This window comes from Lycorma delicatula, chromosome 12 (assembly GCF_047948215.1).
Source record: "Lycorma delicatula isolate Av1 chromosome 12, ASM4794821v1, whole genome shotgun sequence".
Taxonomy (NCBI): domain Eukaryota; kingdom Metazoa; phylum Arthropoda; class Insecta; order Hemiptera; family Fulgoridae; genus Lycorma; species Lycorma delicatula.
Window position 1 is genome coordinate 51,969,969 of NC_134466.1, and position 25,396 is coordinate 51,995,364.

At 35.5% G+C, this 25,396-nt stretch overlaps 1 protein-coding gene across 3 annotated transcripts; it reads left to right on the forward strand.

Annotated features, from left to right (window-relative positions):
- Window positions 1–4,520: 4,520 nt before the first annotated feature.
- LOC142333183 (uncharacterized) lies at window positions 4,521–25,082 on the forward strand. Of its 3 annotated transcripts, none has more exons than XM_075380139.1 (5): window positions 4,521–4,623; window positions 7,352–7,598; window positions 14,776–15,051; window positions 19,960–20,297; window positions 24,792–25,082. In XM_075380139.1, the coding sequence occupies exons 2-5, from the start codon at window positions 7,422–7,424 to the stop codon at window positions 24,847–24,849; spliced, it is 849 nt and encodes a 282-aa protein (XP_075236254.1). In that variant the 5' UTR covers window positions 4,521–4,623; window positions 7,352–7,421; the 3' UTR covers window positions 24,850–25,082. The 3 variants fall into 3 exon arrangements, with proteins under 3 accessions (XP_075236254.1, XP_075236253.1, XP_075236255.1); XM_075380138.1 differs by having other exon boundaries at window positions 4,538–4,695; XM_075380140.1 differs by lacking the exons at window positions 4,521–4,623; window positions 7,352–7,598 and adding an exon at window positions 7,203–7,317.
- The last annotated feature ends 314 nt before the right edge of the window (window positions 25,083–25,396 follow it).

A 25,396-nucleotide genomic window follows, 5' to 3' on the forward strand; every position in this document is an offset into this window, starting at 1 on the left:
GCATTTTACTAGTATTTTAGTTATTTTGACTTTAGCATTTTCAGCTTGACATCTGTATGTACATACATATGTATATATGTACGTATGAATGTATCTCACATACTCAAAAATGATTAGTTGTAGTATGTTGAAATTTTATATTTAGGAATGTTGTAACATCTAGTTGTGCACCTCCACTTTTGATTACATTAGACTGAAACAAAAGTGTCCAATAAAGCCCGTAATCCAAAACAAATTTGAATTTTGGACTTTTTCTTAACTGCAGTAATAAGCCCTTATTAAGAGCTTTTCAATTATATATCATAAGTCCTACTTATTTTCAGTGATTCCAGAGTTATAGCCATAAAAATTCTTATTAACAAAATATTTGAATCTTACAAGGGAAGGGCACATCGGTTTAAATCAGACCATCTCTTTTTTTAATTTTTTTTTTTAATTTGTTTTGTAATTTAAATGTATTGTTTTAATAATTATTAACCTGGGATTGTAAAAAAGGTTTTACAGTAAATAATAATTCAATAATAATAATAAAAATAAAAAAAATTTGAAAAAATATCAGAAGTTATTAGTGAAATAAAATTGTATGTACTTTTAAAAATGTGTATATGTAATTTAATAGGCATTATTACATATGTGTATATGTAAATATTTGGTGAAACATCTGATTATTTAATATTTATTGAAAATCAATATTTAGAATCGTATTGTTTTTGGATTTTCTAGTTTAATTTTATTTAATTATTCTGAAATTTTTGTATAATTTTATCAGCATTAAATTTAACTACAGAGTGATTGAAAAATAGACCCTCAAAAAAACTATATATACTCTGAGGCATATGTGCCTGATCTTTAATAAATTGCAAAAAATTGTTATCTTTTAGTTTATCACTCCAATGACATGGCAATAAATGTGTAAATGTAATTTAATACATGTACCAGGAAGTCATCTGGTGTCCACATCAGATTTTTTAATAATTAGTTTTATTTAAAAATTCATTAACAGACTAATTTTGTTTCCATAAAAGAAAATCTTTTAATTTTACTTTAAATAAATCGATGGGAAAAGTTTTCAAATTACAATTTATTAAAAATGACAATGGATACATAATAAAGCCTTTTCTCAACAAAGCTCCAGCTCATGCATTACAACTTATACATAGATTCTTGGCAAATTACAGGATCAAATGACTTAAGCATGCTTCTTACTCATTAGACGTGGATTGCTGAAATTATTGGCTCTTTCCTTATATATTATTGGCTCTTAATTATTGGCTCTTCCTTATATTGGCTCTTATAATTCTGCTTAAAGGAAAGAGAATTGAAGACGGAGAAGAGATGTAAGAGGACTTATAAAAGTCTCAATAAAAATAACTTTGAAAGATACTTACAGTAATGAAAACATTGCTTGAATAATTGTCTCACATCAGAAGGGGCTCACTTTCAACGATCATTGATTTAAATAGGTAAAGTATTATTGTTCTTACGAGCCAAAGTCAGATATACTTTGAGCACAACTCATACTAATCACTTCAATAAATACTATATGAAACTGCTACTATTCTCAAGTTTTTTTTTATATGTTTATTGTAATTTGTTGCGACTTATGTTGGTTGTCGGCATACATCTAGACAGTAATTTTTCTTTTTTTTTAATCTTTGGGACTACCATTAGGTATTGCTTCAGAGAATGAGATGAATGATTTGTAGCATGTGTGAAAATGCCATGCCTGACCAGGATTTGAACCTGGGACCTCGGGATGAAAGGCCGAGACGCTACCACTTGTGCCACAGAGGCCAGCTAAGACAGTAATCTACCACACATGATAGAATGCATCATGTATAGTAGCTCCTCATTCAACAATTTCGGCAATTCTTGTTTTCAAATATTCATTATTGCTTAACACACACACTAAACATTGCTTATAATTCTAGAATTAAAAGTCTTAAGGTTCAATGATCATTATGGTCATTCCTCCCACCCATCCTACCCAGTACTTTGAAAATCTTTATCCAGAAACACATACATAATATTATTGTAGTGAGGAGGTACTCCTTGTTGATAAAATAACATTTCTGCCTATGATTTGGGATATTTCACATAATTAGAGCACAATTTTTATTCTAAACGTTATCTTTCTTTTCTATACTATTTGGAAAATTCTCCAAAACACAAATTATCTGCATCCTGTTCAATATGTGCATAAATATGTGCTGAAAATAGTTTTAAATAGCAACTTCTGAATTACTTTGTTGTAATTTTTTATATTTAATGTATTTACCTTAGCATTCACTGTTCATATTAAATAATTAGCAAGGACTTTAAACACATTCAAATTTTATCCTATTATTTAATTTTAAGAGTATAATTTATGTATTTTTATGTTCTGATCAGAATAAAATATTTATAGATTTATCTATTTAATTGTTCTTCAGTGTTCTATCCTTTCAGAAACACTTTAATCGAGGTACATTCATTAACGTGAAAAGCTCATACATTAAGTGCTAGTTTTCAAGATTTTGCTACTTGAAGCAAAAGGAAGGTGGTTATCAAACACAGGGTTCTTTAACATTTCATGTATCATAAGATGCGAATCACCTGTTACATTTAAATGGAAGAAATAAGGTCCCATACCGAACAAGAAGTCTAGCATTGCTAAGTTTTTCTTAATACATATATGTGAATTTTCATCAGATTGACAAACACAAGTAGTCATTGAACATCTGTACAAAATAAATAATAAATTCCTCACAAAATTCCACCCTTTGGTCAAAATAATTTTCACAAAGTGTATGAAGTAACTCAATTGGCTGATAAAACAACTTTAAATTGGTTTAAAACTTAAACTTTTGGAATTACATCATGAGTATTTCTAGCCAAATGAAAACCTTGCTTTTACCTTTGATAACTCTTTACTAACATCTCTGCAACAAATTGTTTACTGATGTGAAGTACATGTAATGCCTTCAGAATTTTCAAATTTTATCTTCAGCTTATACAAATGGTGACAGTTAAATGGTTAGAAGTAGAATGTTAGAAGATAGAATGTTTTGGAACCTTTTTCACCTTTCAGTCCCTGAAATGCTTTGAAGATATATGTATGTATGGAAGAAAAAAATGGAATTTTATATTTGGTTGACAGATTTCATTATTGTAATCGCTGCTGCCTCATACACATGCACAATTTAGTAATACATACTTCTACATTCCTTATTCCTTTACTGATGAAGAAAACACTGGAAAATAAAGGATAGAAAATTGAGAAAAAATTCAGCAGCTGTCCAACATGAAGAAAAAGAGACCTGCACTCTCCAGTATGATGCCCTTTTCAGGGTTTTGCAGGACTTGAGGTTGTAAATAATTACAACCAACAAACATGGAGACTAAGATTATAAAGAAGAATAAAGAAACAAAAGAAACAGGCAGCATGACAAAAACCAAGTTAGCACATCCTATACCACCAGAAGAAGGATTTACAAAACCCAGATTCCCCTTTCTTTCTTCATGTTAAAAACAAACAAGCAACTGCCTTCAGCCACCATATATGCAGCTCTCTACAAAGGGAGTGCATTACGTTCTCCACAAACTAGTGCTCCTCCAGGCATTTCTTGCTAGACAGAAAGGTACTTTTACAGAAAAATCTTCAGAGAACAGACTGAAGGGAAATTGTTTCAGAAGAAGCATTCAAAAATTTTGCAACTTCCAACAAATGACCCCAGTTAAAATTTATCATACTCACTGTTTAAAAAGGATTGGAACATAATCGCAGATCCTGTCAACTTAAAACCAACATAAACTTAATCTATACTCTTCACTAAAATTAAATATCTGCCATTTAATAAGAAAGATCCAACAGCAAGGGTAATGTGTAATTATCCCCATTTCTACTGAAAATATTTTTTTGAATGGAGGTTGGGGATGGCCGTTTTACCCTGTTCTGAACACTTTGTGGTCAATATCAAAACACTGATGATACTATGGATGTGGAGTTTTCACTGAAGTTTTCCAATTCAAATCTATATTGAAATCATGTGTAAGATGATTATTATCATGCCATTTAAAAAAGTGGTTGGATTCAAATGGTTCAATCCAATATTTAAAAAAAATTGCATTTAATATAGCAGATCCAAGATGGCCGATAATAATTTCAAATACAACTCAGAATACTTTCTTGGATACAATAATCAGCTACATTTATTCTGGTAATGTACTCACATTTTCTATAATTAAGCCATTTTCAGACATTGTATATAGACAAATTACTTCTATATTTTTGGGAAATTATTTTTTTTATAATTTTTGATGAAAGATTATTTTATTGATATTTTAGCTTAAAGAAACGTTAGAACAGAAGAATAAAAATCACTTTTATGCTGAAATAATACGTGATGTGAAATAATAGAAAAATATAAAAACGCTTGTAAAATGTTAATTAGTAGTACAATAGTAAATAAAACAACTTAAAAATATATTTATGTACGTGCATATCGTAAATGTTTTTGCATAAACAGGATAAAGAGAGTTAGAATCATTGAATTAAATAAACGAAAAAATATTATAAAAATATTATATTTAAGTAAAATGATAAATACTTTAAATTGAGTTATGTGCATATCTGATATATTTGTGAGTAAGCTGTGCATCAGAAACAGCCCACAGTTGTAGGACTTACCCTGTTGAAAGTTCTACAACTGCATTGTAAGCTTCTATGTATATATAGTTTTCTTTCTATTCTCCTCAAATTTTGTTGTTTGTTACGCTATTGGTTCAGGGTATTTATTTCATAAATTCTATACGAAACTTTTATAAATTGCATTTTTTCTTTAAAAGTGGTATAATCTTGAATGTAAATAGTTGTTTGTTCTTGTAAAAACTTCTTTGGTCTGAACGATTCGAGAATTTACATCGTTCTTTTACCTTCAATCATATCAGATAAGGCTCCTCAAACTAATATAAGTAAATTGCTTTATTTGGGTCAGTCGTTTTTGTTAGCAATTGGACCACTATTTCATGTGTCATTATCAAATAATCATTCATTTAATACTGGTGAATAATTTTATTCATGAAATTTTAAAGAATTGTCTAGATGTTCAAAACAGCAAAATTGAAGGAATTAATAAATTGTGTTTATGTGTGCGTTTGTGTATATATAAATGTGTGTAACATATATATATATATATATATAAACTTAACTTTATAATAACTTTTTTTTAATATATATTATATATATACATAAAACATTCCTGGAAAATGTATCTAGAATATTAAACAGAAAATTATGGTGATCATGTTAAAAATTGTTTTTTTTTTTTTTTTTGCAAGATCTGTATGTTTTAAGGTCCAGCTAGTTCATCTTTCATTTTCTTTTTTTCATTTTAGCCCCCAGAGCCATCGTAAGGTATTATTTCAAAGGATGAATGAGGATGATATGTATGAATGTAAATGAAGTGAACTGAAATCCAAACACTAAAGAATATCGATGCTGTAATATTCAAATCTACTAGATCATCATGACCAACCCAGGTGGATTGGTCTAATGGTGAACGCATCTTCCCAAATCAGCTGGTTTGGAAGTCAAGAGTTCCAGCGTTCAGGTCCTAGTAAAGCCAATTATTTTTACATGGATTTGAATACTAGATCGTGGATACCGGTGTTCTTTGGTGGTTGGGTTTCAATTAACCACACATCTCAGGAATGGTCGAACTGAGAATGGACAAGACTACACTTCATTTACACTCATACACATCATCCTCATTCATCCTCTGAAGTATTATCTGAACGGTAGTTACCGGAGGCTAAACAGATAAAAGAAAAAGAAAAGATCATCTAGATCATCTTTTTTGGTAGAAAAACATGTAAATGCATACGTATGTACATACATGTTATAATAGTAATATATTAGTTATATAATTATATAATAGTAATAGTAATATCGCACTGCTTTTGGCCTATCTCAGTACTGAACAAAATGATTTTCTTCAAATTTGGTTCATATATTTTTCTATATATGGCGCACTGATAATATTAATTTTTTTTTTTAATTTCTTAAGGTGAATCATCACATAAAAACCAATTTCAATCTTTTTCAGGGAATTTTTTTTCATCTATTCAAAGTTCATGAAAAATTTTATTAAAGAAATTTTGTTACGTACAATGCATATATAAATAAACCAAAAAAAAATAATTTTGAAAAATCACACCCCCTCAAATCAAAAGTGAAATTTATTCTTTTGTTCTTTTACACTATCTCCCTTAGATTCATTTTTTTAAAGAACTTTTTTTTAAATTATGGACCACGAATTTAAAATGCAGAAAAGGTTTTTTTTTAAATTTTCTTTTCTTATTTTAGTCTTTATTAAAGGGGGTATTAGATTAACAGAAAACTTTACTTAAGTACATTTGAGAAGCTTAACCTACATATGAATGAATGTTACATATAGTTAAAATTTTATTAAATAATTATATAAAGATAATAATTAATACAAGATATTAATAATTGTTACATATAACATTAATTACATATTATTAATAGTGTAAAAAAAAGCTGTGCAAGATATTGTATGACTTGACTGGTGAAGCAAACAGTCATGTAATAATTTATCTACTTAAATATATATATATTTGTATATGTGTGTGTGTGTGTGTGTGTGTTTGTGTGTGTGTGTTTGTGTGTGTGTGTATGTGTGTGTGTTTGTCTAGACCAAAAAAACATAATTGTGTAATTTTGTGTATATGTAATTATATGTATCACACTGCTTTTGGCCTTATATCTCAGGATTAGCCAAACTAATTTTCTACTGGCTCAAATATTTCTATATATGGTTCATTGATCATATTATTTTTTCAAAAATTCATTAAGGGAGGGTTTGTAGCTGGGAAAGTCAATATTTTACCAAATTATATAAATATATATTACATAAATATATTGATATAGCTGGTATATATATATATATATATATATATATATATATATATATATATATATATATGTGTGTGTGTGTGTGTGTGTGTGTGTGTGTGTATAAGAATGGTTCAGGATGAGTCATTTAAAAATATAAAACTTATTTGTTTTTTTTAAATAAGCTTTACAGTCATAAAATTTGAATATTATTTATTAACAACATTAAAGAACAACATGAATATGTTTACATGACAGAAAAGTAAAAATGATAAAACATAAACAAATCCCATTATGAAAATTATGTAAATTTTACATAAAACATTTATTTAATATTGCATATGCTATACCACAACTCATTCTCCAATTACAGCTGTTTAGAAAGATTTTACATACGGTGATAAAATATGTTTCTAAAACAGGTAATTATGTATACATATATATATTTTTTTTCAGATGAAAAACTTCTGACTTAAACAAGCCAACAAAGCACCGAGCCACTGCTGAGAACCGGTGGGCAAAACTGATGCGGATAATGTTTGACACCACTGGCCGGCCCAACAAAAAACCTCTCACTCCGTTTATCACGTCCGGGAGTCGGATTCACCTAAGAAGGGTCTGCGAATACTCGCGAACGAGTCTCCTCGTCAGACATGCTCTTGTTGGTCATGTTCCAGGAAACCAGCAGCAAAAGAATAGATTAGTAAGTGTACTATACACAATAGGCATGGGGCCTCATGGTGCCTTTCTTGACCCATCCGGGGGGGTCTGGTGTCCCAGGAGCGTCATTACTTACATCCACCCACGCTTGTGGATGGAAGACAGACAGACGACTGTTCCGCTGTCAGGTTGACCTCACACCCGAGTATGTAGGTCCCACGTCGCCGTTCTTCAATACCTGTATCTTCAAAAGTCTTCACAAATTCTTCATGATAATCAGGATCTTCTACGGAAGGTTCAGTCTTCTGTCCTCCTCAAACTTATTCCTGACGACATCAGTAACATAAGCTAAGATCGTTTTATAATCTCGTTCTAAACATAGCATTTTACTAATGATATTATCAACATCAAGCTGTCCGACCAAAAGGGTAACTGTTCTGCTACCTACCTCGAGTACTTAAACACAGCATGAGCTGGTGTATCTATGTTCTCGCCATACACACAGATGTTATCAATCGCTCTGTATCTACGGTGAAGGTAATCTCTAAATGACCCGTGACCAATCAGAACTCCAACAAACCAAACGTTTAGCTCCCCGAACACCCTCACGTACCAGTGTTGAAGATCCGGAACTAAGTAGAACGTCCAGCGACCAGTATCGGCTCGATCCCATCTCGTTTGCCACTCACTTAACATTTCTTGAGTAGCCTCACTCTTTCCATACAACTGTGGATGAAAACCCTTATTCTTTCCAACTGCTGCACTGGGGATATCCGCGCGATGAGCAATGCCGCTTCTGTGGAGACAGATCTATAGCCACATACAACTCTGCAGGCTATTCTTCTTTGCAGTCTCTCCAAGAGCCTCAAATTTCGCGCCACACCCAATTCACCCATATCGTACATTAAGACGGAATTCGGAACGTGCGCGTATGGCATGCGCTTTCATGTCCTTGATCTCGGTATGTTGGCCGGCAGTCTACTGAGGTTATTTATAGTACTTTGTGCTATAGTTCTTAGTGCATGTCTCTCTGATATGAATTGTGAACGAACGTCTTTTATCTATACAGATACCCAAGTATCTGGCATAAGGATTCTGTTGTATAATAACGTCATCATGTATCATTGTGATGACATTCATGCGTCTCCCGCCTGACATGACCACCATCTGAGTCTTGTTCAATGCCAGGGTGATGCCTTTGTCCGCCATCCATTCACTGATTGTGCCAATCGGATCGGCGATTAACACAGTTAAAGTTTCATCGCCAACAGTGCTAGATCGTCAGCAAATGCAATCAGTTCCACACCCTCCGGAAAGTCGATTCTTAACAATCCGTCCAAAAATATATTCCAAGGATGGGCCCCAGGACAGATCCGTAATGAACCCCACCCATAACATTAAAGGAGATGTTATCATCGCCTATAAAGTAGTCCATGAAAAGATCTTCCAGGTAACGTTGTATAATTATCCGTATTATTGTAATCTCGGTAGGGGGCTTCTCCTCTCCCCCTCCGTGACTGAAAAATAGCGTCCCATTTGACCACATTTAAAGTCATTACGAACGTCCAATAGAAGTACGACCGGAATCTGACGCGTCCTCCAAGTTCCGCGGGCCGCCTTGTCGACCAAACTCATTAGTTTATTAGCAGCATCGACAGTGGTGCTACCGATCCTGAACCCATACTGCCTATCATGTATCATGTATTCCGCACGTTCTCTCAATTTCCGCCTGCATCGTCCAGCAATCAACCATTCCAACAACTTGGTGAAGCCGTTGACCATGTTCAATGGTCTGTACGCCGGCATGGCATCACTCGTAGCAGGCTTCCTAATCAGGACGAACCTAGTCCTCTTCCATGCAGGCAGTATAAAATAATTTTTTTAAATATTTTTATAAAATGCCAGAAGCTCGGACGGTGCTATGTAAGCCATAATTCGGTTAATCTCTGTAGGAATAAGATCCTGACCCGGATCTGGACATTTATTTCATCCTGCCCTTATACTCCACCAGTTCCCTAAGAGTGAGTTCTAGGATGTTGTCAGCAACAATTTCGTCACGTACGACATCCTCGTAGTTGGGAAACAACTTTTCTACGTACTCTCTGACTTGCTCTTCTGTAAGGGCAGGAAATCTCCTACCAATTCGTCCCGTAACCACTCTATCCCCATTCCCATGGATGCTCATCGACGGACCGACACAGCTCTTTCAAGCTGTTCCTCTTTGCCGTAACTGTAACATTCTTGTATTGTCTTCTGAGCACATCGTAACGGAGTAAGATTTTTCTTTAACTCCGAATTGCTTCTGTTTCCCTGGCAGCCCAGGTTGCTGCTCTTAGCTGCTCGATCTCCTCTGTCTACCAGTAGGCAGAGGAAGTCGACCTAATTGTGGAGTCGACCGTCTTGGACACTCTACATTCATCACATTCTCGACAATAACATCTGTAAACTCCGAGGGGGATTCTACACCACAAAGCTTCTCAACGATTCTTCATGAGAAGCGCAGACATCCCACTCTTGAAACGAGTCGCCTTGGGTAGGGTTCAAGTTTTATAGCAAAATCAACCTCAAAGGATATCAATCTGTGATCAGAGAGACACCTGCTGCAGTATTGACCAGTCCCTGAAGACGTCCAGATGGTTTTCGGAGACCAAGGTGTGATCTATACACAATCCATGGCCTCCTCTCTCGTAGGTGTACTCATCGCTGTTTAAGCAGGCAAGTCCCAGCGCATTAGCCATCTCTGCGAGTATAACATTTCTGTGATTCCTTCTTTGTCCTGCCAATTCAGGCGATTTAGCATTAAAATCGCCGGTAACGTCCAACACCTTGCCATTTATGTGTCATTATCGAGTCCTGTAACGCTTCAATATACTCTTCTAATTCCACTAATGTAGTGTTAGACGAATGGTAACAAGAGTAAACCATCGTGCATCGAACTTCGGCACAAACATAACCCGATCCATTACCACTAGCCGTTAACAGCATATCAGGCCTTGGAAAGCAAATAGCCGTTGTCCTGTCGGTGCTCACCATCCCATGAGTTCCTGCAGTAGCAGCCTCATAAGGCTTAGACAGAAGAAGGCAGGGCAGGAGAAAAACACATGCAAAGGAGTCTCCTCCTCGCCACAAACTGGGCAAGAATCAAAGTAGTCAAGCCCAAATCTAAAAGGTAGGATCTGAATCCCCCATTGCCCACCAGGAACTGAGTCAAACAGTAACCAAGCGAGCTATGGGTTCGATCACACCATCTCCTGATATCTCTCACCAAACGGTGCATCTACCGTCATGGGATGGTGTCATCACCATCCCATCACCGCTGTCACGAATCCATAAGTTCGTCCATCAGCATTCTAGTCTGCCTCTTATTTTCAGCAGGTGGTATCGGCCCTAACTCCCGCGACCTCCTTCGGCGTTTTATTGCAAAATCAATCGGGAGGAGCCCATCCAGCACCTTTGGATCTGGAGAAGCTCCGACGCAACTTTGGTGACGGTTCGAAACGCAGACACCATTCAGAAGCAGTATCTCCTATGCAGCGCTTCTCGCACGACCCTATATATAGCGTACCTAGTGACTCCACCCCACACCTCTGTACCATATAAAAGTGTGGAGTAGGCCACTTCTAATAGTTGTTTCATCCTGTGCAATCTAGGGCCGTAGCGATTAGGTAATAGTCCAGTAACCAGGCTTCAGAACTTTGTCCGCCTTTTCACTAGCCTCACGTGCATGAACACCGAATCGTAACCGGGCGTCTATCCAGATACCGAGGTACTTTATTCCAGGTTTACAAGCAATTCTTCGACCCTCCAAATTTAGTATCAGAGTGGGTCTCGTTCTCGCAGCCGAAATTACAATTACTTCAGTTTTATGTGGAACCAGCCGAAGCCCTAAACCACACATTCAATCGTTTATTGTGCAATAGATCAAGATCATCAGCATAGCCGGCGAAACTTACCTTTGGGGAAGGAGCGATGGACGAAAAACTCCATCATAGGCCATGTTCCAATAGAGCTCCCCTATCCACAGCACGCACCATTTCTCCATTCTCATCCTGACAAAACAGACTGTGACCCATGAGGTAGGATGATATAATCCTTACAAGATAGCCAGGAAGACCTAGTGTCATCAATGACCACCTAATTGTCGATTGGGTGATGCAGGTAAAGGCGTTTTTCATATCAAATGTGACTAGCACACACATTTTACCAGACGTCCTATTCGGGCCACCTCGTATAATTCGCTCAACCGTTGCACAGACAGCGGATACTGCATTAAGGGCGGACTTATCCCCACGGAAACCATATTGGTTCGTGGAAAGTCCGCCCTTATCTTGGGTCTGACCAGTCTCGGCCGGATCATTCGTTCAAAAAGCTTTGCCAAAACGTCTATCATGACCAGCAGTCTGAAAGACGAAGGGAGGTCAGGGTCTCTCCCAGGCTTAGGTATCAGTACAAGCTTCTGTCTTTTCCACCGCTCCGGGAAACTACCCTACTTAAGGCAGGCGTTATAAACCTCTAATAGTGCCTCCAGCCCAGCTCGTGCCGCCTCTCTAACCACCAGACTCGGAAGGAGATCCGAAACAGGTGCCTTATCAGCGCGTATTCGCCACGCGGCGATATCAATCTTGTCTCTAGTGAACAATGGAGAGGTCACCACGTCGCCCCAATCAAGAAGCGGGAAGACATCCCGATGGGGGAAGAGGCCTTCTATAACATGTCTGACCTCTCTTGCATTTCTGGTAGTGAGCGTTCTACACTTCAGTACTATTTTAACTATAAGCGTATATGGTCTCCCGCAACGGTCAGCGTCCACCTCAGCCGCCGCCCTTTTCGAGTCTCGAATAAGTAGAGTTCGCTGTTTTCTATATTCTCTGTACCGGACAGTGTAGAGATCTTTCATAGAGTAGTAATACGCCCGCGACGCCAGTCTCCTAAAGCGATAACATTCTTTTCTCTTCATGGCCTCTTCCAACTATCTTTTGGGGAGTAGTCTGGAACAGACTTCTCGAAGGAAGTCCACAAGGTGAGTGGCCTTCTACTCCGCACAGGTGACCTCTGGAATGCCTCGAGCAGTATTTATTATTAAAGTCAAAATAAATTATTAATCACTGATAAGAAACAATTTAATTTAAATGTTCAAACAAAACAAGTTGTTTACGGCCAATGCAGTAAACAAATAAACATCTCTTTCTTATTAAAACTATACTATAGTAACATACTATATACAATAAAATATATAAAAAAAGATTGTATCCTATGTGTAACAGGTCCAATCGCAAAAATCACAGCAACATGTTATAGTCCATCATCCAAATAATCTTAATACGTAAAACAATCCTTTTTAACAAACATAAAACCGTATCACAAATTGTACTATTGCAGGGCAGAACAAAACACAACCTCAAGTCTTCAGTCAACCTCATGGTATATTATATGTTTTAAAAAAAGTTTGCATTGTAATTATTTTCATCTTATTTCTATCGTAAAAAGCATCATATTTATATATTTATATTTATCATATTTATTCTCCTTTTTCGATATTTCTGAATACTCAGCCCAGAGATAGGAAACTATGCCCAGTCATAGGAAATACAATCTGCAGCTTTGCAATATGGTGTGGTGCAATTTATAACCAATTACCTATCATAGTTGTCAAAATAGAATTGTTATTTTGTCCTCCACACCCATCACTTATAAGGCGAACAATGCCCTAGGGTTCAAGGTTAGTGGCATTCAAACAATCAAAAAGAAGGATGAGATGTCATCAGATCTTTTACTGTATTCATTTTCTGTCCAAACACAGGCTGTTGCATTTTATTTTGTAAGCTTAGATTTCGAGTTGAGTGTCCTTTAACGAAACAAACTTTGTTGAAATATAGCTGTCTACTGTAATAACTAGACTGGTCGGGTAGGTTGGGAAGAGGTTGATCTTTTTTACAGTCAAAGGAAAGGATAACAATCTTTTTGAAGATTAAAATTTCATAAATAAAATGAAAAACAAATATTTTAACTCACAACACTACTACCTGAACAACAGGCTTGCTGAAAACAGCTGATGTCATGTGATCAAAGTCGAAGCCTCTCATTGGTTGGCGAAGAGAACATAAGTTTTTCAGCCAGACATTAAGGAGAATGTGAGTTTTTTGACGGTAACCCAGATTTTATATTTATTATTAAATAGGATAGTGTTTGTTTTGCTTTATATTGACATTAAAGAAATGTAGATTTCAACATAGAATACAAGAATCCATTAAAATATAATTTTCAGAAAAGGATGAAGAATATGAGTTTTGCAGTTCGGCCCCTCAATTTTAAGCTGCAATAACAAAAAATGTTTTATAATTTTTCCTAGATGTTTGTGTATATATTTCACAGCGATACCTCAGAATTGGTTTGATCAGTCAAGTTGAAGTTCAAAACAAATGAACTGAGTGCTTGGTTGCCGGATTTTTTAACATGCATATAAGCCTGAAAGCAAACATTTATTTATTTACTTCATGCAATTTAGCAGCATAAATGATTCCTTTGCTTACATAATACTGATCTGTTAATATCTCAAGATAGAGCTTTTTACGTTATCTTACAATTCTATATATGTTTTCAATATTATATATTTGCCTTTATACCTATATTTTTATCAATTATTATTGAAAATCAGCTGATTTTGAAGTCGAGAGTTCTAAGGTTCAAATCTTAGTAAAGGCTGTTACTTTTACACAGATTTGAATACTAGATCGTGGATACCGGTGTTCTTTGGTGTTTTCAATCAACCCATCTCAGGAATGGTTGACCTGAGACTCTACAAGACTTCAATTCATTAACATATCATCCTCATTCAAGTAATAGTTTACAGTGGTTCCAGAGTCTAAACAGAAAAAGAGAAAGAGGTAAGGAATAATCACTGTCAACCAGTTAACTAAAAGAAAATAAAACTATAATTTTTAAAAGTTATCTGCTTTTACCTGATCGATCAGAACTAAACATCATATTAAAGCAGAAAGTAAAATTATGATATCAAACAAAGAGAAACAGCAGGTGAAGGATTCTTTTTCTGAGATCAGTAAAAAACGTTTCTCTCATTTCCCTGGCCAAAATTCCTGATGCAGAAACTTTAATACGTATTATAGCTATGGCTAAACTAAAACATTACTATAGACACTAGAAACACAATGTTTTCTTGTTTGGAAAATCTATACAATTAATTCTTTTGTTTTTTGCAACAGGGAAAATGGAGTACATACATTGTAACAATAATTTTATTCACTGAAGTATTGCCATTTAAAATGTGTGTGCAATACAGAAATGGAAAGAAAACAAGAAAATGGAGATCTCAAGGGTATACTGAAGAGGAAGATATTCAAATTTACAGCTACAAATTTTGTAGTATGTATAACAGGAAACCAATAGAAATATTTTGTTGTCATTTCTTTACTTCATGCGCTAAAAGAGCAGCTGAATATTTAAAGATTGTAGGAGAAAACAAAGAAGATATTAAATCGGTAATTAAAATTCTTTTGAATGTGTCAAGGGCAAAAAGGGGTTTTTTCATATTTTGTAAATTTTACAAAGACCTTTTTATATAAAATCTATAAAAATATATAAAAAAGTTAATTTTTAAAAATTAATTAATAAATAGTAACATGTTAATAGATAATATTAATAAAAATTACAAAACATTATAATTAGAAAACATTTATTTCAATTAAATCAAACACAAATAAGTATACTTTTGTTGTCGGTATAAAAATAATACGCAAAAAAGGGGTTAAATTGTAAACTTTACTCCTCTTTTTCTTCACAATTTATAAGAAATGATGCGACAAGTTAGTTTTAAACTTTAAAACTAAACAATATTTACATATTGTATTTTTAATAGCACTGAAAAATTACTATTAAGATAATTACATTATAACAATACATTTTTAGTAATATATTAAAATTAAAAAATTAATTTAAAAAATCTTAATCTTTTCCCATTTCCAATTACATCTTTGAGTGGTCTACAATAGTGTTTCTCAATCTTATTACGACCATGGTCTCCTTTTTATTAAAAAAACCTGATCGTGAACTCCCAAGTGAAACAACCCAAGATCATCGCATAAAAGAAAAATTACAAATTTAACTTTGATGTTTTGAACTGTAAATGGTGAAGTAAAAATAAAATATAAATAAATAATTGTGATATTTAAAGTAGTAGTTATTCAAATCATAACTTTAGTTTTAAAAGACTTTTTTTCAATGAGCTGGATGAACCTGATGGGATGATATGAGACTATTTAAGTTCGATTTTATGTTTGTGAGTAACAGTAGTAAGTCTTCACGAGCACTAATTTCCAGTTGATTTCTTTTTTTCATGATGAGGTTCGTAACTGCACTACATCTACATTCTACTAAATAGGAAGACAAAAAATAGAAAACATTCAACAGCTTCTGTACAGAGACCTAAATACAGAATATAAAATTGGTATCTGTTTTTGTAACCAGAATTTGTGGTAACCTTGTTCAAACATAAGTTTAAGCTCCTCATTCGTGGATAATTAAATAAATTGCTTCTGTATTAGTATGGATCATTTGGGTCAGTAGATCTACTTGCTAAAATTCCAGCACCCTACCAGGGATAACCAAGTGAAAAACATCTTCAAATCTTAGGCTGAGGTCAGAATGAAGAGCTGTTAAGTAAGAAAATCTTATCTCATTTTTTGCAATTTTGAAAGATTTGGAAACTGAAAGCGTTTTCCTCTTCCCAAACTTTGTTCGTATAGAAAAGGTTTTGCACAACCGAGATATTACACATTTAGTTTTGATTAAATTTAATTCATCACCTTGTAGCTTCAAATCGGTTCCATTAAATTTGGCAAAAAAGGTAGTCTTATAATCTATGTCATTTTTTTTAATTAATTAAATCGAACCACAGATCATTGTCTTTACTTTCCAGGAATTCCAACACTGAATCAAGACGTGCATAAAATCGATCCAAACATGCACTTTTAGATAACCAACGAACTCCCGTGTTAAGTAGTAAACGATTATAGTCTTCATCATCTACCAAGCAAAGCTGAGTAAATAATCTCTCATTTAAGGCATTCGAATTACTACCGGTCGAATTATACTACTACAGGTCGAATTACTACCAGAGTTAAGAGGCGAGGCTGGGACTGCACCGCTGTTTACCGATGCAGAACTGGAGGCCGCGATCACACGAATATCGGCGGCCAGGCGCCTGGCTCAGATCTACTGCCTAATATGGTTATCAAGGTGGCGGCACGAGCTGAATCAGAGGCGTTTTTGGAGATATACAACGCGTGTCTTAACGAGACAATTTTTCCTGGCAGATGGAAGCGACAGCGGCAGGTGCTAGTTCCTAAACCCGGGGAGGGATTTGGCACTTTCCTCCTCGTACCGACCGCTGGCGAGGATTGATGCGCTATCGAAAGTACTGGAAGGTATGCTTCAGCAAAGGATACTTGGTGTACTGTAAGAGTAGGGCGGGCTCTCCGCGAATCAGTATGGATTTCGCCGGGGAAGTCCGCCCTCGATTCTGTGGCTGCAGTCTGCGACTTGGCGGGAAGAGACTTGAGGAGAGGTAATGATAAGATCTGCGCCCAAGTAAAACTGGACGTACGAAACGCGTTTAATTGCATTTGCCACTCAACAATAATGGGAGCAATGGAGGACCTTCGTGTACCTTCTTACCTGCGACGGATGGTGGGAAATTACCTCATGTGACATCAGATGATCTTTAGACTGCATCATGGGTATGTTGAGAAGAACCTCGATAGAGGGGTGCCACAGGGGTTGGTCCTTGGACCGATCCTCTGGAATATGGCTTGCAATGCAGTGTTTCGGGTTGTTCTCCACAAACGGTTAAATTACTTGGGAACGCAGATGATATAGCGTTGCTAGTGGAGGCGGCAACAAGGTATGAGGCTGTAGGCAAAATAATTGGGTCGTATACAGGGATTAGTGAGTGGATGGCTGGGATAGGACTGGAGTTGGCTCCTGAAAAGACGGAGATGGCGGTCTCTGATGCCAACTTTACGTCTGATCCTTCATAGCAGAGAAATTGCGTCTCAGGTGGCCATAAAATGCTTGGGAATCTGGGTTGACTCCTGACTAAGATCTAGTACTCACCTACTCTGAGTTTGTGAGAAGGCGGAGAAAACGAGGAGGCTTATTGATAGCCTACTCCCGAATACAAAAAGGCCCTCCCAACATAGGAGACAATTGCTTACTAGTATGGTCTATTCAGCCCTGCTATATGGCGCCGAGTTGTGGGCGGGTGTTGTTAGATTTTGCAAGTACAGGTGTAAATTGGAATCCATCCATAGGAGGTGTTGCATCAGAGTAGCGGCCGCCTATAGGACGGTGTCAAGGGAGGCAGTTGAGGTGATTGTGGATTCCCGCTTGTAAACTTGATGATAATGCGGCGAAGCAGAACTAGGGAACTGAGAACAATCCCAATAGTGGAAAGGAAGCGATCGCACAAACATGGCAGAAGCATTGTGATTGGTCCACGAAGGTTAGGTGGACCCACCGCCTTACTGGGGACATCAGGGGGTGGTGCCGAAGGACCCAAGGCAGGCTGAGTTTTGAGTTAACGCAATTCCTGGCGGGTCATGGGGGATTCAGGTCTTATTTGTATAGATTCGGGCTTGATCAATCTGAAAATTTTCCAGATTGCGAGGTAGAAGAGACCCCCAACATGTTTTCTTTTTGTGTCCACGATTCGCCATAGAGCTTAGAGAGATGCTCGGCAACCTGAGACGTGAGCCCATGTTTCGCTCTGAAAATAGCCTACGAGCCCTATTACAAAGTGAGGCTCAGTGGAAGACTGTGGAAAGATTCGTCATGATGGTCATGAGGAAGCTCCAATTATATGAGGAGTCCCGCAGAGGAGAATGGCGCCGGAGGGCGCGGGAGCGGACAGGACCTCAGCTGATTACTTAGGGCCCCCCGTCAGTGTGGGGGTTGCCTGGGTGCGATGAGGCCGGTGACACTCTGCTCGTGCGTCTGACGGTGGCTACTGGAAAGTGGTAGATTTCTGTCTTGACTGCTTTGTGGGTGTATAACGCGTGGGTGTTGTGGATGTTAGTAGCTTGTCCTGTTTTCTGCAAGTTCTTGTGTATTGTTGTTGTCAGTGTATGTATTTGACGTGCTGTATGTGTTGGTTCCAGTAGTGTTGTTTGTGTGGTGTGTGATATTGTTGGATTATTATGACTGTGTGTGTGGGCGATTCCCCCTTCTTCTGATGAAATGTTTTTATAAGCAATCACAGGAAGGGGGAAACCTGGTTGGAGGTTTAGTCGTAGTGTGCAGGTTTACATACGCCCTTGGTTATAACTGGCAGAACAACGTGTTAGCAAGCCCAAAACTGCTTAGGCGCCAGTAAATGGGCTTCCTCCACCTCTTTAAAAAAAGGGTCTGCTTACTACCTTTAATACATAACAACTTCAAAACATTTAACTTGTTTACATCGGCAATCTGTGCCCAGCTCATGAGTTGATAATTTACTCCTTTTACTAAAGTCAGTTAATATGGAATTTCATAGAGTATTTATATCGTTTCCTTTACTTTCTCTCACCACTACTACATTAGTAATAATATGTAAAATAAAGATTCCTTACTAAAAATGAAGCTGAAACTGAAACTAAATAACAAAAAAATAACAGGTGTTTACAGTGTAAGAATTAGACTAACAACAAACTAGGTTTCTGTATGAGTCTGATTGTAGACTAACTGTATTAGTAGTAAGTATGTCCTTCACAAAAACATCATGAGTATTCAGAGCAAAGAGAAAGAAGGTGCATGGGTTTAGCTTCTTCTCTGCATGTCACTGGACCAACATGTTTCTTTGCTTGTATGAGGTTTTTACTATATATCTAGTTACCTGCAGACGAACTCTTCTTTCGATGCAATAAACAAATACGACAAAGTGGATTTTAATTAAGATTCTCATTATGCAAAAGAATAAAAAATCACTACAACTGTATACTAAAAAAACTGGATGTACCTACATTAAATAAAATAAAATAAGTAAACAAATAGATAACAAAAGGAGAAATTGTAATGTGAAATATTGACAAATCAACTGTACAAATGAAACACTAAAAAAGGAGTAATTCTATTATTATTTCTTTTGTATTTTTTACTTTTTTATTCTCTTTTATATACCTTATCTCTCAGTGCATGCAGATGAGTGATTAACCTTTCAACTGGTAATGTAGTTTACATTTTAAGTCACTTTCTTGTAAATAATTTTTGTTCTTAATCATTTGAATACATAAATACAAGTTAAATATGATTTTTTTTATATTACTGTTTTTTAGGAAATAAATGGTTATGTATAATTTTTAATGTGATATTTGTATTCTTTTATTTGCTAATTTTTTTTTTTTTTATCTTTATAGTATGCAGCTGAATGCAAGAAAACAAATTTGAATTGGAATGAATGCCTTGATATAATGTTTGATTTGGCTACAAAATGTTGGGATATGGCAAACGCAACATATCTTTTACAATTAATCAACGATAAGAAGTTGATAATGTCATTACCTAAATTAATTATTGAAGTGTCTTATACAAAAGTATTATACTTGAAGAATTTTGAACCAAAATTATGCATAGAAGACATTATGGGTAGCCTTACTGTTCGATATGCCTTTGAAAATAATTATTATAAGTGGTTCCAAAGTAATCCAACAGCAAAAGGTTGCGACTGCAAAAAAGTTATCACTTTATATTACAAGTAAGTTTAATGATTTTTATTAATATTTCCCACTGTTTAAATCCGTAATACAATGAGGTGAAATATTTAGGTAAACTAAATTACATTAAAATAAGCAGAACTCTCTTTTTCTGTTTAGCCTCTCGAACAACCGTAAGATATTACTTCAGAGGATGATATGTATGAATGTGTAAATGGAGTGTAGTCTTGTACAGTCTCAAGTCGACCATTCTTGAAATGTGTGATTAATTGAAACCCAACCACCAAAGAACACCGGTATCCACGATCAGATAATTCAAATCGATATAAAATTGCTTTTACAAGGATTTGAACCATAAGCAGAACTGAATAAAGCATAAATTACCGTTGGACTCTGAAGATAAATTTAGGAAATCATAACACATGTTGGTTACAGTAAATTTTGTTTCAATAGCTACCTTAACCGACATGAATAAATAAAAATCTAAGTTATCTATTACTGAAATATACTGAAAAACATTATTACGCTCCAAAAATAGCACACAAAGAATTTATCTAAAATCTAATACTAGATGCCCTTTTTTATTGTTAAACGATCAGTAAAAATTATGTATAAAAAAGATGTAAAAAGCTTGCAGTGAACTGCATAACACACTGTGGCGGCTCGCATATAGACACTTTCGAACTGCAGCAACCCCTATTTTCACATTATATTATCGATAACATTTAATATAACGAGTCCTTTTTTCTTTAATTCATGCTTTATACTTTCAAAATATATTATCCGTAAGCTTATTGTCAGTAGCCATCCTCCACTTTATGGAGGCACGCGCAAGTGGTAGCGTCTCGGCTTTTCATCCGGAGGTCCTTGGTTCAAATCCCGGTCAGGCATAGTACAGAGTGATTCAAAGAAACGGGAAATTTTGAAAGGTGTGTTGGTAGCCGTGGGAGATTGGTACCACTTGATAAGTGGCGCCAGCCTCTCTAACCTAACCTGCCATTTAGTTGTCATGGATCCTTGGAGTGGTGCGCAACGTGCAATTGCTATCAAAGCGTTATACAAATCAATGACAGTGTGGAGGGAGCGCGTAGAGAATTTCGCCGTCATTTTAATCTGAGACGGCACGACCGTGTTCCATTAGCACATGCAATTAAAACATGGATATCTAATTTTGAGGAAACCGGTTCGGCAATGAAAAAGAAACCTCCAGGCCGTGAGCGAACCGTCCGTACACCACAGAATGTTCAAGCTTTACAAGATGCTGTCACACGATGTCCACATCGGTCAATCCGTCGTCTCTCAGGAAATTCCATGAAGATGTTACGTCAAACCATGAACAATTTAACGAAGAGATTTCTTGAGTGTTTACGTAGAAGAGAAGGTCACCTGCAAGATGTCATCTTTAAAAAATAAACTAAAATGTATGTATCCTAAAATGGCAAAATTTGTACAATTACATTAAAAAAATTCATTTTCTAAGAAAAATTTTTCATTAACATTATTTAATTTTTTTAAATTTCCCGTTTCTTTTAATCAACCTGTATTTTAACACACGCTACAAATTATTTATCTCATCTTCTGAAGCAATACTTAACGGTGATTCCGGAGGATTAAAAAAAATTATTTAAAAGTTATCCAATGCAAGCCCACCGGGCTGGTCTAGTGGTTAACTTATTATGGCTAATCAGTTTTCAAAGTCGAGAGTTCTAAAGTTCAAATCGTAGTAAATGCAGTTACTTTTATACGGATTACTACGTCGTGAATACCGGTGTTCTTTGCTTGTTGGAATTCAATTAACCACACATCTCAGGAATGGTTGATCTGAGATTGCTCAACACTACATTTAATTAATATACATATCATATTGATTAGATATTCATACATATCATTCTGTAAATATATACATTACGTTGGTTACGGAGGCTAAAAAGGAAAAAGGTTATCCTTGTAAGATTTCAATAGTGAAACGCAAGTATTTCCCCTTTTTGATGAATAAATGCATACTAACAGCTTTTGGGTCACCAAAATCAATAAAAAAACTTAGGAGTGGCGCTCTATTGATTGAGGTGAATGATGATGAACAGAGCCGTAAACACGTAGCTGATAGGTACGCAGGAAAAGAGGAAGTAATAATGGAGCCAGATTACAAACTAAACTCCAGGAAAAGAGTGATCTTTAACCGTGACTTCGCCGCAGTGACGGCTCATAGCTAAAATTAGTGGGGGTGCTGCTCCACAAAATTATTTCCGTACTTTTTTAAGGCCACGGTTAAATTTTTCTGTAAAATAAAAGAACCGAAAAAAAAGTATCAGATAGAATAGCTGGAGGCAGAATAATAATCTAATTCTACACTTTATCACGTTCAGGAATGTGGTACACGGCTTTTAATACAGATTCAATACAGATAATATTTTTTTTAATATTATTAGATAATAACTTAATAAAATGTCCGCTTAAAAACACATGTGGAATAAAGAAAGAACTAACTCACCCTAGCACACCAGAGTCGGCAGTACGGGAGCGACAGTTCTCTCTCTCCCTCCAACATCGCGTGCAGCGTCCTGTGTGCGCATTGCGGAAAACAGTAAAATACCATCCCGCTGGAATTGTGAAGCGCACAGTGCCATACAAAGATTTTTGTATCTTCTTCATAAACTGGAAATGGCTACTGACATTAAGCTTAAGGTTTATATATTGTACAATTATAAAGAAAGAATTAAAGAAAGATGGACTCATTATATTAAACGTTATCGATAATATCAAGTGGAAATCGTGATTGCTGCAGTTCCACAGTGAACATACGTGAGCCGCCACATCTTCGATGATATTGAAATACCAGAAGAGCTCCCACCGCAACCCGTCAATTTTGCACAGATTATCGCGAGGAAGGAGAATGATATTGATATGCCAATATACTCGCTTATCTTAATCTTTTCTGCTCCAACTCTCCCTGACAGAATAAGAATTGGCTACCTTTCTGAACTTGTGCGACCACAAATACCTCACCTGCCGCTTTCAGTATTAGGGTTTAGGGCACAATAAAATTAGTTACACCACGGAGCACGTTTGTGTTCGTTGTAGTCTTACAGACCATGACGGTAGCGGATGTACAGAAGGTAAAAAATGTATTAAATTTAAATGTTCATATTCGGCGAGATCTCGAGAATGCCCTGTTTATAAAGAGGAACAAGCTACATTAAGGATTTGTACAGAACAGAAAGTGTATTTTCCTGTGGCTCGCAGGGAATATAAAAATCCTTCAACATTTGAAATCTTGTAACAACCGATGTTAGTTTTGTACAGGCTGTTTCTAACAATGCGCCAAAGAATCACAAGTACGCATCGTGCAAAGAACTAACAAAATTTGTGCAGGCTTTATCAGACCAGGTACCTCACTTCTGCTATTGCAGCGTTGAGTAAGAAACAGGATAGTTTTGGTAAACGGACCGAAAATGGTGTACCGAAATCAACTTCAGCTAGTATACCGCCAAATAAAACTCCAGCTACACTAACACTGCTGCAAATTACTAAGATCCCATTGAAGGGATCTACCGTAAGCCATAGCCAAGTACAGTATCTACGGTCTCCCAGGCATCTAAATTCCTAAGCCATCTCAAGGTCTCTTCGAGGATATGGTGGCGGATAAGTGCCAGACGAAGCTAAGCACTTCCTGAAAGTTTTAAACCCAAAAAACAAACACCGCATAGTATTCGACAAATACGTTGCACACAGAAATTTAATATATAACAAGAAAAACGTTTTTCTGTTGGCTAAAAATATCAATCAGTGGAATGTTTGCGGTATCCGTTCTCGCCGTGAGAATATTAAAATCCTACTAAAGAAAGAAAATCCTTCGAAATTGTCTCGGCAGGAGACTCACCTCCGTCCACAGGATGATGTGTCCTATCCCGGATACGTTTGCGAAAGATGTGACAACTACACTGAGGGCAGAGGTCGAGGTGTTCTTCACCTGGAAATGATAATTCAGATTCAGTATGTTATCTCACCTCCCAAATAGTACATTATGGCATCTTTTGTCTATTTACAATAAAATATTCCCTGAACAGCTGTTTCCAGATCCTTGGTCAGAAGCGTTGGTCATCCCCGAACTCAACATATAGGACATATAAGGATATAGGACATCCCCGTCCTATATCCTTGATTAATGTGCAAGGTTTTTTTTTAATTTAAGACAAATTAGTGCAAGTAAATTTCTTGTGTAATAAAAGCTCTTTTGTTTTTTTTTATTAAGGCACAAAAAAGTTGGCATACAACTAGATAATAAAATGTACTGCCAATAAAATGTACTGTTTCTAGTGTAAGCTGCCCTGTGTATACATTTTCTAGTGTATAACCGGTTTAGAGTCGTGTGTAAAACGACTTTACTGCATTTCTATAAGTCATTTTTAACAAAAATACATTGACCAGGAAATCGGACAAAGTAAAAAGGTTTTTTTATACTTAAATTAAATTTAAATTAATGTAAGTAAATTTCTTGTGTAATAAAAGCTCTTTTGTTGTTTTTTTTTATTAAGGTACAAGATAGAAAACATACCACTAGATACGAATATTTTCAGTCATGAATGCTTGTAATATTTGAATATTATACTGAATGCTGAAAAAAATAAAAAGTAATTATTATTATTACCTAACTTACTTGAGAGCTTAAATAAAAAAAAACACTATATGAGACGAAGGAATGAATAAACAATTATAATGGATATTGATAAAAGAAAAACATTTTAATATTAATAAATAATATTTAAATTCTTTATAAATTGTGTAAACATAATAAAATAAAAAAAATTTAAAAACTGATGAAATAATTTATGATCTCTTATTACCCTAATAAATAATACCCAGTTTCTTTTCTTTAAATCTTGAAAATGTTATTTTAACTAACTGCTATTTCTGACCGAAAAAAATAAAATAATGTTTGCAAAAATAAGGTTTTTTTTGCAAATTATTTGGATTATATAATGTCAGTAATTTTACTGAATACTGGTGACAGTTGTCTTAAATGGTAATTGCAATTTTTATTCACCCTACTTTTTAAATTACCAACTTTTGAAACAATAAATTGAACAAAAATTTATTAAATACAATTGTTTTTAATAACTTGCTTCAAAATATTTTCAGT

Coding starts and splice junctions, on each gene's coding strand:
- LOC142333183 (XM_075380139.1), top strand. CDS start 7,422: ATGCGGATAATGTTTGACACCACTGGCCGGCCCAACAAAAAACCTCTC. Junction 7,599..14,775: donor AGCAGCAAAAGAATAGATTA/GTAAGTGTACTA, acceptor TTTTTGCAACAG/GGAAAATGGAGTACATACAT. Junction 15,052..19,959: donor ACAAAGAAGATATTAAATCG/GTAATTAAAATT, acceptor TTATCTTTATAG/TATGCAGCTGAATGCAAGAA.